Source organism: Canis aureus, chromosome 19 (genome assembly GCF_053574225.1).
Source record: "Canis aureus isolate CA01 chromosome 19, VMU_Caureus_v.1.0, whole genome shotgun sequence".
NCBI classification, from domain to species: Eukaryota; Metazoa; Chordata; class Mammalia; order Carnivora; family Canidae; genus Canis; species Canis aureus.
This window is the reverse complement of record NC_135629.1, coordinates 45,581,168-45,597,315: the sequence shown is the minus strand read 5'-3', so window position 1 is coordinate 45,597,315 and position 16,148 is coordinate 45,581,168. Positions and strand designations below refer to the sequence as shown.

General features: G+C 51.7%; 1 protein-coding gene across 8 annotated transcripts in view; it reads left to right on the top strand.

Moving 5' to 3' along the window:
* The first annotated feature begins 3,375 nt into the window (after positions 1–3,375).
* KLHL26 (kelch like family member 26) overlaps positions 3,376–16,148 on the top strand; it is a 28,298-nt gene continuing 15,525 nt past the window's right edge. For 5 of the 8 annotated variants that reach the window (XM_077859335.1, XM_077859330.1, XM_077859331.1 and 2 more), the window contains exon 1: positions 3,376–3,524. In XM_077859335.1, the coding sequence (XP_077715461.1) occupies positions 3,448–3,524 (77 nt within the window). In that variant the 5' untranslated portion in view covers positions 3,376–3,447. The remainder of the gene's footprint in view (positions 3,525–16,148) is intronic. The other 3 variants (XM_077859332.1, XM_077859333.1, XM_077859337.1) reach the window with 3 other exon arrangements.

Genomic DNA, 16,148 nt, shown 5'->3' with positions numbered 1-16,148 from the left:
AGATTTATTTATTTGAGAGGGGAGAGGCAGAGGGAAAGAATCTCAAGCGGACTCTATACTGAGCACGGAGGCCAACATGGGGCTCAATCCCACAACCCCAAGATCATTACCTGAGCTGAAATCAAAAGTCAAACTCTTAACCAACTGAGCTGCCCAGGTGCCCTTATATTTCAATTTTATTTAAATTTTTTTTTATTTCTTAAAGATTTCATTTATGTATTTGACAGAGAGAGAGAGAGCGCTCTCACAGGTAGGCAGAGTAGCAGGCAGAGGGAGAAGGAGAAGCAGGCTCCCTGCTGAGCAGGGAGCCCAATAAGGGGCTCAGTCCCAAGACCCCTGGGATCATGACCTGAGCTGAAGGCAGACACTTAACCAACTAAGCCATCCAGGTGCCTCTATATTTCAATTTTAAACAATAGAAAACTAAGATACAATACAGAGTAATGGGGGAAAAATCAAGCTGGCTTGGGGACAGAGAGTGGGTGTGGGAGAGGAAAAATGCTGAGAGCCGCTTGGACTTGGAGCTTACCACCTGAGCTGCCCTGAGTGCTTAAGTTATTTACTTCATCCTGGCCTTGCTCCGTCCTGCAGGGATACTCTAAACACGGGGAAACTGAGATATAAAGAGCTGGAGCATCCCGCCCAAGGACTTGAGGCTTACAAGAAGTAGATGCAGGGCAGCCCGGGTGGCTCAGCGGTTTAGTGCCGCCTTCAGCCCAGGGTGTGATCCTGGAGACCCGGGATGAAGTCCCACGTCAGGCTCCTTGCATGGAGCCTGCTTCTCTCTCTGCCTGTGTCTCTGCCTCTCTCTGTGTGTGTCTCTCAAGAATAAATAAATAAATACAATCTTAAAAAAAAAAAAAGTAGATGCAGAACTAAGGGTAATAGCAAAAATAGCGAGCATTTGTTAGGTGTTGACTGTCTATACAGAAGCAAAAGGAGGCACTAGGATCATCAGCAGCGCGTTCTGAGGCCACTTGGTGGTGAAGGGCAGACAGGGCTGACGCCAGCCCCAGGACGAGGCTGTAGGAAAACAAGGCATCCCCTAGCCGCCAGGCCTCCATTTCCTCCTCTGTAACACCTGGGGGTTACAAGGAGGCCTCCGAACTCTGACCTGGGGCCGGGAGTCCCCCAGCTGGTCTGGAGCGGGGTAGCAGGTGGCGGGCCCCCGCCTCTGGGAGAGCAGTGCCAGCTGTGGGCCAGATGGTGGCCAGACCAGTGGACATCGTCTGCTGTGTCCGCCTCCAAGCTCTGCCAGACCACAGGTCAACATTATTGAAGGAGGTTGTGCAGTAACCTCTGGTGGGCCCTCCGGGTCCTGGAACCTGCCTGTGTCCCATCCCAGGTGTGACAGCCAATCAGGCTCCAGTCAAGAACCCCGGGGGAGGTCCCTGGCCCTGCTCTGCCTCACCTTCACATCCCATCTGCTGCATCTCCTGTTGGCACCACCTGCAAAGTACGTCCCAGCTAGGACCACCTCCTTGGGAGGAGCCCCATTACTTGGCCTGAATCCTTGCTTCCTAAATAATATCCCTAAATCAAGATATTCCCCCGACTGTTGGTGTTGGTTACATGGCTAGGCAACACGCCAGGCCTGCTCCTGCCTCAGGGCCTTCGCACTGACTGTCCTGTCCCACATGATCTTGGAATACCTAGTATGTCCACTGCACCATGCGCCTGCAGTGTGCTACACATGAGCACACAGCGAGGGGCCCAGTGAACCTCTTCTTGCTTATCTTCAGCTGTATGTCTGTGTGTCTGACATGTGGGTCAAATCTTGGTGTTTATGAAGTGTGAGTGCATATGGATGCCATTGACTGCAACCCTATGTGTGGCAGGCGTGTGAGCTGTAGGTCTATGTGTGGCAGGCGTGTGAGCTGTAGGTCTCAGCTGAGTGGGGTTTGATGCCTACATGTGGTTCATCTGGAAAAAAGGCTCAAATGGCAGGCTGAACTCCAGTGGGCAAGGGTGTGTGTGCAGAGCTTGCCAGAACTTGAGCTGCTCATACACGAACACATTCAACATTTATTGAGCACTTATTGTGTGCTAGAGCAGTCACCAGGGCCCCTCAGCACCTGGTATCTGTCAACTTGCACAATGTCAACACCTGAGCATTTAACACAAATGACTGAGTATCTACTGTGTATCCACCTGATCCTCAGCTGCATATGGATCAGTTGAGTCTGCTTCTATCCGCGGAGCCCACCCAGGCAGCCTTCTTGCTTCCTCCTTGCCCCTTGCATGTCTAACCCTCTTCTCCTAGTACTGATCTCAAGGAAAGCTCTGAGCTTCATTTGACCCCTGGATCCTGCTCAAGGCTGCACAGGAGAGGGTTTTCCAACTCAGAAGGTGAAAGCATAAGTGGGCACAAGGGTGGAGAGAGGATCCTGGGAACTTGGACCCTTCTATGGTGGAGATTCTAGGTTTTCAGTAGACTGTGGGGTGGGGAGCGTCTTGAAGGCTCTGGGAGCTTTACAGAGGCCTTGCTGGTCCTGGGTTCCATGGGGGTCTAGAGTACGGAGCAATGAAAGAGGGAAGGGAGGAGGAAAGAAGGAAGGAGAACAAAGAGAGAAAGGAAGGACACAGATGCACAACTTTGAGCCTTGGCTAAAGATTGGGTAATTGCGAGGCTGGAATTTGGGGATTCAAGGGCATTGGGTTCTGCTGGAGTGGACTTTGGGGCTATAAGTGTGGGTATGAAGGGTCTGTGGGCAAGGATTTGGGGGAGTAGGAGTTAGGATTGGAGTAGAGGATGGGGGAGATAATCTGAGGGCAGGGGTTTTGGGATGTAAAAACCAGAATTGTGGTGAAGCAGGAGGTTTGGGGATCTGAGCACAGGTGACTGGGGTCTGAAAGTGTAGGTTCTTGGGCTTGAGGGTGGAGGCTCTGGGAGGGTAGGTCAGGGGAGGGTTGGAATCCACAGCCCTGTTAGAAGGGGATGAATTCCCATGTCTGAGGGAGGTCTTGGGGAGTGAATGACCCTGGAAGGGGAGGGAAAGTTCTCAGAGTTCTTGGACCACTTTCTCCCTGCTCCTCCCACGTCGGCCTTGCCCCTTCCCGGTCGTAGAACGGACCCCTCCCCAGACCTGCCGCACTTCACCTTCGGGCCAGTCCCTGCTCTCCGAGCCCCCTCCCAGGCCCCACCCACTCCTCCCTCCTCGCCTTTGCCCCGCCCCTTCCCAGAGTAGGCCCCGCCCCTCGCCGAGTCTCCGCCCTCTCCCCGCCGCGGAGCGGGCCTCTGCCTTCACTGCCCCCGCCCACCCGCAGACCCCACCCCTCTCCGCCCGGGTCCCACCCCCTCAGGGTAGCAGGCCCCACCCCCCGCCCAAGGCCCCGCCTCCTGCAGAGCAGCCCCGGTGCCGCCCCGCCCCCCGCATCTCAGTCTCCGGGACCGGCGCGCGCGGCTCCCGTCACTCAACGCGCGGCGGCGGCGGCGGCGGCGGGAAGATGGCGGAGTCCGGTGGCGGCGGTGGCGCCGGTGGCGGCGGCTTCGGCGCGGGCCCGGGGCCCGAGCGCCCAAGCAGGTGAGACCCGTCCTCGGGGTGGGCCGGCACCTGCCCCGGGGCCGGGGTGACGTGTGGGGAGTCCTGGGGATCCCGAGGGGCTGAGGAGCCACCTGGGCCGGTTCGAGGGTCTTTACGGGGGATTGCGGGCTTTAGGGGGTCACAGAATACTGGGGGGGCCGAGGGCTGCTGAGCGGCAGCTGAAGGCGGTCTGGGGGCCCCAGGACCTCGAGATATCTGCATGCGGCCCTAGGAGTCTGAGGGGGCATTGAGGGGCATGGAAGTCTGAAGGGAAACCCATGGCCTCCTGACCTGTTGGGGGCATGGAGGAACTGGGGATGCCAAGAGGTCTGGGAGGCAGAGAGCCCCTGAGCAGAGGACCGTGGGCAGTCTTGAGCTTGTTAAGGAGGGGACTGGTGGGAGAGCTTGAGGGGCTGAGCCCCAAGGCTTCCTGGAGGGTGCTGTAGGACCCTGAGGTGTCTAAAGGTGGTCCTCAGGGCATGCTGAGGCAAGTCCTGGCAGGGGCGAGGACTGTGGAAGACTGGAGTTAGGGGGCTCAAGTGAATCTGAGGGCCTGAAAGAGGCCTAAAGGGCCTAGGAAAACCTGAGAGGGAAGGCTGAGGTCCCCCCCTCCGGGGGGGGGGGGCGTCACTGTGAGTCTTGTTGGACAGAGAGGGGACTGGTGTTCCCACGGGTCCTAAGGGGCTGGAGTGGGTTGTGGGTAGCCTGAGGATGCTGAGAGACCCCTGAAGGTCTAAGGAGAGTCCATCCTTGGTGCTTCTCTCTCTCATCTCCATGGGGTTCAGATCCTCCTCCAGGCTGGGGCACCTGGGTGGCTCAGTGGTTGAGCATCTGCCTTTGGCTCAGGTCATGATCCCAGGGTCCTGGGATCAAGTCCTGCATCGGGCTCCCCACAGGGAGCCTGCTTCTCCCTCTGCCTATGTCTCTGCCTCTCTCTCTGTGTGTGTTTGTCTCTCATGAATAAATAAATTAAAATTCTTTAAAAAAAAAATCCTCCTTCAGGCTAAAGGACTTGAAGCAAGATCTTGCCCACACACAGACCAAGGGGGCAGAATTCATCCCCTTTGGTCAAAGGGAGGCTCCCTTTTCCTTTGTCCAAGTCCTGAGATAGATTGCTTGAGCTCCAGAATTGGTGTAGGAATTGAAGTTGTTTATATGCAGTTTTGAATTCTCAGAGGGGAGGAACACCTGCCTTAGGTAACACAGCCTCCCTCTTATTGCACAAGGTCAGTATAGCCCAGATGCTTCCATCCTGGCCTCCCAGGAAAGCCTGTCACCCCTTGGCTGGTGAAGGAGGAAATCTGGGCTCTTCCTTGATGGTGAGCTTACAGGAGCAAATAATTTCAGTGTGATAAGTGATGAAGTTGTTCACTACCTGTGTGCTCTGGAGGAGTCCTTATTGTGGAGACTTGGGCTGGTGCCAACCAGAAAAACCTGATGGCTTGGGCATAATTTGGGCTTTAGGGCCCTGCAGCAGGGAGCAAGGAGAGATCAAAAGATTTGTAAGACATTCAGGGGTAGAGTTGGCAAGGCTTGTTGACTAGGCATGAGGTGACATGTAAGGAACAAGGGGACCACAAACCCTAGGTCCCTGCCTTGCGCCCTGGAATGGGATAACCTGGGGGCAGCAACAAGGTATAACTAATTATATACCATATAATTCACTCATTTTAGCTGAGTAGTTGAGTTATACAGTTGTGTACCCTCTAATACAATCCAGTTTATTTTTTAAATTTTTATTTATTTATTTTTAAAGATTGTATTTATTTGTTCATGAGAGACAATGAGGGGGAGAGAGAGAGAGAGAGAGAGGGGCAGAGACACAGGCAGAGGGAGAAGCAGGCTTCATGCAGGGAGCCTGACGTGGGACTCGATCCCGGGTCTCCAGGATCAGGCCCGGGGCTGAAGGCAGCGCTAAACCGCTGATCCACCAGGGCTGCCCATAATCCAGTTGTTTTTTAAAAGGCTCACATCACTCTAAAGAGTTCCCTCAGGCCCGTGGTAGTCAACCACACTCCCATCCCCAGCCCCAAACACACCCTGATCTACTTTTGCTCTCTAGTTTTGCCCTTGTAGAAATTTTACATGAATGGAATCCTACATATGTGGCTTCTTATGCCAGGCTTCTTTCCTTTAACTAAATGTTTTCAGAAGTTCATCTATGTTGTCACAAGTATCAGAAGCTTGTTCTTTTTCATTGCTGCAGAGTATTCCACTATATGGACAGATAGTTTGCTTGTTCATTTACTGGTTAATGGACATTTGGATTTCTGTTTTGGCAATTACAAATAAAGTCCCTGTGAACAGCCAGGTATGCGTTTTTGTGTGATGCATACTTTTATTCTTTTGGCTGAATACCTTTGGAATGGAATGACTGGGTCCTATGGTAGATGTGGGTTTAACTTTTGAAGAAACTGCCAAACCGTTTTCCAGAGTGACTGTGCCATTTGCATTCCCGCTAGCAAATGTATAAGAGTTGCAGTTGCACCCCATCGGTGCCTACACTTGATGTGGCCAGTCTGTAATTATAGTCATTTTAAGTATATACTAGAATCTTATTTTGGTTTTAACTTTTTTCTTCCTAATAAGTAATAATGTTGGATACTTCTTCATGGTGGGTATTCACATCTTTGGTAAAGTGAAAGATTCATATCTTTTAAAATCTGCCCATTTTCTAGTTGTGTTGTCTTCTTATTGCTTACTTTTAAGAATTCTTTATGTGTTCTGTCTGTAAATCGTTTATCAGATATATGATTCACAAACATTTTCTCCCTGTCTGTGGCTCTTTCTTTCTTTCTTTCTTTCTTTCTTTCTTTCTTTCTTTCTTTCTTTCTTTCTCTCTCTCTCTCTCTCTCTCTCTGTCTCTCTCTCTCTCTCTCTTAATGATATCTTTCACAGGGCAAAATTTTGTCATTTTGATGAGGTCCAGTTTATCAGTGTTCTTCCCTATGGATTATACTTTTGGTGTCATATCTAAGAAATCTTCTTTCTTTAAATTTTATTTTAAGGAGGCTGCATGCCCAGCGTAGACCTTGACACAGGGCTTGAACTCATGACCCTGAGATCAAGACCTGAGCTGAGATCAGGAGTTGGATGCTTAACCAACTGAGCTGCCCAGGTGCTGCTCTGAGAAATCTTTTCTAAATGGAGGCACTTCTTTAAAAGACATCTCCCTCACTTCTGAGATTCCCATTTGCCCCCTTCTATCCATCCCCGTGAAAAATTACAGTTGTCTAGAGCAACTGGTAGGGGAGGGGCTTTTAATCCCTGTGGTGCTCGTATGGGGAGAGGGGCAAGAATCCCTAATATGGTGAGATGGAACATGCAGGAAGAGGATCAAGTTTTGAGGAAGATTGTGGCACACAATATTTTGGCAAGGATCCCTTGAGATCTAAAGGCCTTTGTAACATTGTTCATTGTTCCAAAGCTGCCAGAGAGGCCTAGTGTATCACTTGCCCTTGCCTCATTCCTCTTCATGCTTCCACACTCCCAGGTCATGGCTTCTTAGAGCTCTGCCTGACCACCGAGGTCTGTTAGCCCCCAGAGCACTTTTTATGGTCACCTTGGATTGTTTAGTAAAATTTATATAGCATTAAAAAAAATTTTATATAGCGTAAAACTCAGCCACTAAAAGTGAATGATTCAGTGATATTTAGTATTTTCACAACGTTGGGCAACTATCCCATCTATCTAATTCCAGAACATTTCCGTCAGTTCAAAAGAAAATTCTGTACCTATTGGCAGTCACTCCCCATTCCTTCTTCCTCAACCCCCTAAAACTATTCATCTAATTTCTGTCTCTACAAATTTATCTGTTTCATAAATGGAATCATACAATATGTGACCTTTTGCGTCTGGCTTCTTTCACTTTGTATAACATTTTCTTTCTTTCCTTTTTTTTTTTTTTTTTTGTATAACATTTTCAAGGTTCATCCACATTGGTGTGTATATCAGTAATTCATTCCTTTTTATGACTGTATAATATTTCACTATGTGGACATACCACATTTTGTTTATCCATTCACTAACAGATGGACATTTTCGCTGGTTCCACCTTTTGGGTATTTTGGATAGCGCTGCTATGAACATGCATGTTCAAGTTTTTGTTGGAACACTTGTGTCCAGTTCCTTGGGGTATATATACCAGGAGTGGAGTTGCTGGGGCATATGGCTGTTGTGTGTCTTTGATCATGCTATCACCACCCAAGATTACTTAGTGTTTTTATTAGTGGAAGTGCCTTGAGGGTAGAGAGCATGTCTGCCTTATGCTGTCTTGTGTGCCTGGAGCCAGGATTGCGCTGAGGAAATGAGTGTTCAAGAAATATGGCCAGGGGTGGGGAGGGAGAGGGGAAGGGATGGACGAAAAGAGTGTGGAAAAACTCTCTAGGGCTTGCAGTCTGACTGGTAGGAAGTCCTTTCTATGAGATCGGTTAGTCCTTTGCCTTTTCAGGGAGACCTGTGGGGTTGCCGAGACCTGAGGGGAGGCTGGCCTTATCTGTGAGGTTGGTTTTCCAATCTGCCAGGAGGTGCCTGCATCTGCCGTTTTGTCCCATGAAGGGTTTTGTCATTTGGCCAGGGATGGGGGCGGTTCCTGTCTTCCCCTTGGCCTTTCCAACGGTCCCACAACTCAAGAAACTGTCCTCAGGAGGGACTGAGCTCCCCCACCCCCCACCGCCCCCAGCGTTATATAACTTGTTTGTTCCAACTTTACTTTTCTGCAACCAAGGGGGAAAAAAAGAAAGAGAAAAGCTTATTCTCCTTCCTTCCCATCTCGAGGGATCAACAAAAAACTCGTTGCCTAGTAGAGATGGTCGTTAATAACCAAGCTGAACCTCCGGGATGGTTGGAGTGTGGCTGTCTCAGCCTAGGGCTTGCAGAGGGGAGGTGGGATCCTAGCTGCAGAATCACTCACACAAAAGACACTTGTTCTCTAGTGGGCCCCTCCCAGCTCCACCTCAGGCCCTCCAGGAGGGTCCAGGCTTGGGAGGGAAAAGAGGTTTGAGGCCACTTAGGGTGTTGGGGAGGGCAAGTGGAGAAATTCTCCTGGGAGTTGCACTTCCCCAGCTAAAATTCCATCGCTGTAAGGTACCCAGTTGGCTGAGTTCTGGAGGGACCTTCTAGCCACAGAGGCTCTTCAGATTTTGGGTTGTTGGCATCCTCACTCCTCAGCTCATCTACCTTAAAGGTATCTGGATGGGGCCCAGTCTCGCTGACTCACACTACTCCTGGAGGCTAAAGTGAGGGTATTGGTTGAGGGACATGCTGGCCACAGATGTCTTCATGGGAAGTTATGGCCTAGACACAGTGTGAGCGGGTTTGGCATAGTTTAGCGAGACATCTATCTGCCTCTGGCTTCATGACCTTTGCTTGTGTAAACTTTCTTAACAAGCCCTCTCTGGTGGTGTCCTAAATTGCTGCCACTCAGCCCTGAGGCCCTGGAAGAGTCCAGCCTCTCAACCCTGTATGAAAGACTGGGGGATCTTTTTCTTTCTGAGAAGGTTCTTGTTCCTTTGGCTTTGTCCTCTTTTCAGCCAAGAGGGAGAGGTAGGGGTTTGACCCTTCAGAGATGAGGCCTCAGCTCTTCCTCTTGAGAATTTTGGGAGATTTGGTGGTAGCGGTGCCTCATCAGACCCACCTGTGTCTGTGGTCCCTCCTCTGGTGAGCAGCGCCACCCCACACACTCACTGTGTACCATGGGCATGTTTGCAGCCCTCTGTGCCTTAGATTGCTCATCTGGGAAGTGGGACCATAGGCCTACTGGGCAGGGTAGCTGGGACGAAGCAGACTAGGGCAAGGGTGTGCTTGGGGGGCGCCTGGCACATTGCCTGTGTATCTTATCTAAGTGTTAGTGCAGAAGTGGCGGTGTTATCCTTTGGTCCTGTCGCTGCCAACATTCTGTCTACTGTGCCCTCATGGGGTGTGACGGTATTTCCGGCAGTTGCTGGCAGATCTTGCCTACGAGTCAGTGTGGCAGGTGGGGAAAAGAGAAAGTTGTAGGTTAGTCCATTCTCACTGCTAAATATAAAAAATTGGGTAGCTTATAAACAACAAACATATTTCTCAAAGTTCTGGAGCCTAGGAATTCCAAGATGGAGGCTCCAGAAGGGTTGGTGTCTGGTGAAGCCACTTTCTGGTTCATAGATGGCTGTTTTCTTACTGTGTCCTCAAATGGTAGAAGGGACAAGAGGGCACTCTGGGGTCCCCCCTTTTAAAAAGATTTTATTTATTTATTTATTTATTTATTTATTTATTTATTTATTTTTAAAGATTTATTTATTTATTTATGATAGACATAGAGAGAGAGAAAGAGAGAGAGAAAGAGAGGCAGAGACACAGGCAGAGGGAAAAGCAGGCTCCATGCAGGGAGCCCTACGTGGGACTCGATCCCAGGACTCCAAGATCGCACCCTGGGCCAAAGGCAGGCGCCAAACTGCTGAGCCACCCAGGGACCCCCGATTTTATTTTATTTTTTTAAAGTAATCTCTATACTCAGTGTGGGGCTCAAACTTACAAGCCCCAGATCAAGAGTCACATGTTTTGACTGAGCCAGTTAGGTACCCTAGGGCCCCCCATTATAATCAGGGCACTGATCCCATTCATGGCTCCACCCTCATGACTCAATCACCTCCCAAAGCACCCCCCTTAGCCACCTCAACACCATCACATTGAGGGTTAGATTTTAACATGTGAATTTCAGGGGGATACAAACATGCAGTTGGCTGAGCCATTGGGAGGATGGTGGCACCATGACTTTGTGGTCATGGAAGGGTCAGTGGCAGGGCAGTAGGAGAATGGAACAATTGGAGTCCAAGCCACTTCTGCAACATGGAAAGGGCAGATGCCTCCATGTGGGCCCGGCATCTGGCAACAGTGCAGAGCACAGCTCCATGGGTCTCTGCAGATTATTGGGGTGGGGGCAGTTGAGTCTGCAGCAAGCTGGAGGGAGCACTGGGCTGGAGGTGCTAGAAGGCTAGAGGGCGGGCCAAGCAGCTCAGCTCCTCCTCCCCTGGGAGCGAGGCGCCCCTTTCCTCACCTCGCCAGCAGGGTCTTGTGAGCTTATGATGTGAAATTGCTCTGAAAACTGCTCAGTTCGCCCCGAATTGTGGAGCATTTGTCTCACAGCTGGACCGCTTCCACCTGGTAGCTGTGACTCCCCTGGGGGACGGCCTTCTTGTCGTCGGCCATAGGGATAGAAAGGTTTTATTAGCCTCCGCTATCATAGTGCCATCTCCAGGGAGCCCATGCCGTGTGTCATCCCACTTTTCTTCACGCCAGTTATTTTTTATTGCCTATCCGCATGGGAGAGCTTAGCGAGCCCAGGTCGGAGGTTTGTGCTTGCATCCCCACAACCCCCACCCAGATACTTTAAAAGTGGGGCTTTCTCTGCATTCCTGCCCTTTGGTCTTAGGGCATGTTGCAGACTTGGGGTTGAAGGCCCTGGAGAAGGATGGGAAGAGTAAGGGGATGGGGAAGAAAGGCCCAGATAGAAATAATTCCTCAAGAGAGGTGACTCTTGGGAAGCTCTGGTGGTGCAGCGGTTTAGCGCCGCCTGCAGCCCGGGGTGTGATCCTGGAGACCTGGGATCGAGTCCCACATCGGGCTTCCTGCATGGAGCCTGCTTCTCCCTTTGCCTGTGTCTCTGCCTCTCTCTCGCTCTCTCTGAATGAATAAATAAATAAATCTTAAAAAAAAAAAAAAAAGAGAGAGAGAGAGGTGACTCTGGCATCCTGGGCTCCTTTCTCTTGTGTAAAGGACTTGTTTGACGCCTTTCTCTTCCTCTGGTGGATGGTTCCTGTGTGCCTGCTGCTGTGCTTGGTGCTGGGCATGTGGGCCCCCAGGACAGTCAGGCCTTGCCCACATGGGACATGCCAGTAGAGTTAGTAAGACAGTTGTGCAATCATTTCTCCATGTTTGCCATAAATGATCCTGAGGCCAAGTTGGAGGTTCCTGCCTTTTCTGGAAGGTTCTGAGAGTCTCCTCATGAATGAGGTTGAGCTGAATCTGATGGTTAGTGTCATCAGCTTGAGGGAAGGGGGTAATGGGAATTAGACTATTTTCTGGGTATGGACAAGTGGCATGTGTGGGTTCTTCAGCCAAAAGCCTGGGTTTTCAGGGTCATGAAGGTGAGAGGAACTGGAGGGGGTAGGAGGGAAGGAGGCTGAGAGACTCGGGGTGGAGGTGGAAAGTTTGAGTCGGCGGGGGGGACTTGGATCAGATTTGTGTTTGGGAAGGATCCCTTTTTCAAGAGACAAGGGAGCCTGGACCTAGGTGGGAGCTGTAGAGATAGTAAGGTAGGCATGGGTTTGGGGAAGATTTGGGATTAAAATCGTGCCATATGCTGATCGTTGGTGGAGGCCAGGCACAGAGTCACTGGCTCTCAGGTTTCCTCCAGGGATCGAGGAGTGAGTACTGGGGAAGGACTCATCTGGCAGGCAGGAGGTAGGACAGGGCCCTACTGGCCTGCAGCTGTGCTGCCTATGAACATCCAATGGAGAGGGGAGGCAGAGGTGGACATTGGCCTGGAGGGCTGGAGGGCTTGTCTCTGTTCTGGGAAGCCCTCATGCCTCTCCTTGGTCAAGGGCCTCAGGTCTTCTAGCGAGCAGCAACTCTCAGGAATGTCCCTTCAGTTGCGAAGAGGCAGAGGCGTTGGCCTAGCCTTAGCCACCCTGGGAGGTCTCCTCAGTTTCAATTCTGTGCCCCCACCCTGAGCTTCACCTTAGGAGCACATACCACACTACTCTTATTGCTCTCTCTTCCCCTCATCTGTTGGCACATCATGTTGGTTCCACCTTTGAGCCACATCCTTGTGTGGCCCCCTCTTCCATCTCTTCCTCATTCCCTCTTGAAGCCACCATCGGCTCTTGCCCTCCTGGCTGCTGCCCCATACTTTGGCCAGTGGGTCCATCCCATGATATGCATCAGAACATGTCGCTCTGCCTGCTACCTGCCAGGGGGAGTTCCTCGCTCTCAGAACAAATATTGCTTTTCCATGACCCCCCACCCCCACCCCCACCCCACCCTCATAGTAAGGTCCTGCCCACCCACTGGGCCCTCTGTGCTTCCACAGCCCTACTGGTCTCCTAATAGCACTCCTCTGGCACCCCTCCTGGGCCTTTGACCTGGCTCTTCCATGGCTAGAGTGTCCTATCCCAGTGCTTTGCACAGCTGCAGTGTTGCCTCATTGGGGCCTGGTGGCTCTGTCCACCCATCTCTGTGCATCCTCTGCCCTGTGTCCGCAGTACATTCTGTACACTTAAAGGCCCATGTCCCCTAGAATGTATGCTCCCCAAGGGCAGAAGTTCCCCATGGTGGCTCTGATTTCATCCAGCAAACCTTACACATAATCTGTGATAGGTTTTTGAGGGGACCTGGCCTGACCTGGAGGCTTCTGGAATAGCCTTCTGCACTGCCCCTTTTTCTCACTGTATGTAATGGCATGGTCTGCGTAGAGAAACAGAAGCAGGCATGTTAGCGAATCAGCCTGTTAGAAGCCAGCAAGCTGTGCCCTTTGGTGTGGGCTATGTTTAGTTAGCGAGCAGGCCCTCGGCCCTGTGTCCTGAGGACGGAAACGGCCAGCCACTCTCCCTGTCCAGCTGCCTGCAGTGGGAAGTGGGGGCCGGGGCTGGGCCGCGGGGTCCCCACTGCGGGCGGACCGCCTTCCTCCTGTGGTAGCCGCTCCGCAGCTGTGCAGAGGAGCTCTTAACACTTGTTAACCCCGAGTCTCCAGTCTCTTCCTCCTCACCCTCCCCTCTCCCGTGCTCTTCGGGGAGGACTGGAGAGGACTGCTCGGGATTCACAGAACTCGTCCCCCACGGCTGAGGGAGCGCTTCCCTAGCATTCCTGCTCCGTGGAGCAGGAGCGGGTTTTGGGGCGCCGCCAGCGCGGTGTCAGACCCCTGGCCAACCGGCCGAGTGGCTGGTTTCCTTGCGTACACCGCTTCACCGCGCACGGAAAATATTGTGATTCGGGAGGAAGTAACCGGCACCTTTGGGGAATCACAGACCTTTCCTGTGAGGGAAGCAGCTTCCGGAATTGAACAGCTCAGCCGAGAGGAAATCTTGAGGGGCGGACCTTTGGGCTTTTAAAGGCCTCGAGGGGGGTCACCCGAGATTGAGGCCGAAGATGTTTTCTGACGCCACAACTGCGAAATTCCACAGGGGTCAGAGACGGAGCGGGCGGAGCGGGCTGGGCTGCATATCCGGAGAGCTCTCCTCTCTACGGGATGTGAGAATTTGAAGCAGCCTGCTGAAGGAAGCAGGAGCAGACAGGATCACCAGAATCTACTGAGTCCCGAGCGGGGAGCAGGGCATTCTCCAAAGGTGGGGTTTAGTGGGTGGCACTGTGTCCTTGAGGCAACAGGCTTGTAAAGGAGCCCCACTGAGGACCCCCAAGGTGGCCTCCTCGTAGAAAACTGGTAACTGTATTTAAAAGTTGTAACCATGTGCCTGCCTTGGTGAAATCTGGTGGGTCCCAGGAGGGTGTCTCTTGCCCTTTCCTCTCTGTCTCTGTCATGCAAGGGGGTAAGGCAGGACAGTTGAGAGCACACAAATGTTTACGCTCCACGTGAGTCACTTACAGAAGCAAGGGGTGGTGTTTTTCTTGCTGAGGCTGATGGCATCGGAGCCCTGCAGCTCCAGTCTTAGGCTTGCTTCCAGCATTTTAGCATTTAGAGTTGCTGAACTTTCACGGTGGGGGACATGGGGAGCTTGCTGACCTTTCATGGAGAGACGGCTGTCTTGTCACAGGCAGACAGGACTCAGGCTGAGTATAGCCACTACGCACTTGCTGCAGATCACCCAGCTTGGACTTCCTCAACCACCCCCTGCCCTTCCCATCCCTGGGGTAGAAAGCCTGTGTGCAGTACAGGGAGAGGCAGCAGCTGGAAAAGTGGTAACTCCGTGGTGTTTTTTTTCAGAGGCTCATCTGGAATATGGTGGAGAGGAGCCCTAGATCAGAGGCTTCTGACATTGAAAGCCCCCTTTGGTTATGAGCGCCAGAAACTCAATTCTGTGCCTTCAATTAGAAAATAAAAGTTCAGGGGGATCCCCGGGTGGCGCAGCGGTTTGGCGCCTGCCTTTGGCCCAGGGCGCGATCCTGGATCGAGTCCCGCGTCGGGCTCCCTGCAAGGAGCCTGCTTCTCCCTCTGCCTGTGTCTCTGCCTCTCTCTCCCCCTATGTCTATCATGAATAAATAAATAAATAATCTTAAAAAAAAAAAAAGTTCATTGTTCACATTAAACAAACAAAAAAAAAAGTTTGGGGAGAGTTCTCGTTTTAGTTACATTGAGATTCAGGGGCTCAGATGATTTCCTTAGAATCCGCGACTCCTTTCTCTCATCTCTGCCTTCCCTCCTGGCTGGTCAAGGTGACCCCATCTTGCTCCCCACCATCCTAGCAACCTCAGGGGGAAGGTGAATCTCCATTCTGGTGGCTTCAGCAAAAGTCCCAGGGAAGGCACTGATTGGATCACATGGGTCACACCCCCCATCCTGTGGCCAGGGATCTGGGAGGTTCTAATTGGTCATGAGTCTCCCTTTGCAGTCCAGAGATGTGTGATTCCTCCCACTGGGGAATAGGAGGTTCCCTGAGGAAAACAGGAGGCCCTTATCAGAAGAGAGGAGGGATGTTGGCACTCCCTAAAATGGAGGTATTTATGACAGGTACCTTCTGATGCCTAAACTTGTGCTGCTGTTGGAAAGGCCAGGCTGAGCCATCTCCATATCTGCATCTGCCTGTGTCTGGCCTAGCACCACTGGTCATGAGCATGTGCCATTTGGCAGAACTATTTCTTGTGGCCTCAGCACCTATCCTGCCAGGTGAGGTAGCTGGACTGGACACTGAGATGCTGGAATTTGACAGTGCTAGAGTCTCACTGGGTTTTTGAGCAAGTGGTCCTTCAGGGCCATGTAGTCCTGTATCATCTTGCCTGGTCTGTAGAGTGAAGGGGTTTTGCTATCCAAGTGGCTCCATCTACAAAGCCTAGTGCAATGGGGGTGATGTGGGGGGATAGACTGACTGGAATCAGCCTTGTGTCAGTGGGTGGGAATGGGAATGAAATAGGCATAGCCTCAGCCTGAGACTTATCCACTAGTCTGCCCCTGGTACTCCTCACATGGAGGCCCTGGCTGGGTTTTGAGGGGAAAGGGAGACTGTGGAGAACCCTGGCTGGGATATGAGAAGGGAGATCTCCTTTCAGAAGGCTCAGAGGGTAATGTGGCAGAGGTGCATGGAAGAGCTGGTGAACTTGGAAGTGTGGCATAAGGAGGAAGGTTGGGTGGGGGCAGGAGAAGTCAGCCCTTCAACACAGGGAACAGTCTGAGCAAAGTGTGGAGGCCAGACATTCTAGAAAAAAATCCTGCTGAGTGCTTCCTAATTGAACCCAATCAAAGGATAACATACCCAGTCCCAGAACTTGGACCAGGAGATTACATGGAGTGGATGAAGAGAGCAGATATATGCAGTAGATATCTGCAAGGAGCAGAGATATGAGTTAGGCTCCAGCCAGCCAATGCTGCCACCTGGTAGCCATCCACTTGCCACCTCACTGATCCATTTACCCACCTATCCACCCGTCTGTCTATCTGTCCATCCATCTACTCATCCTTCCATCCATCCACTAATCCAC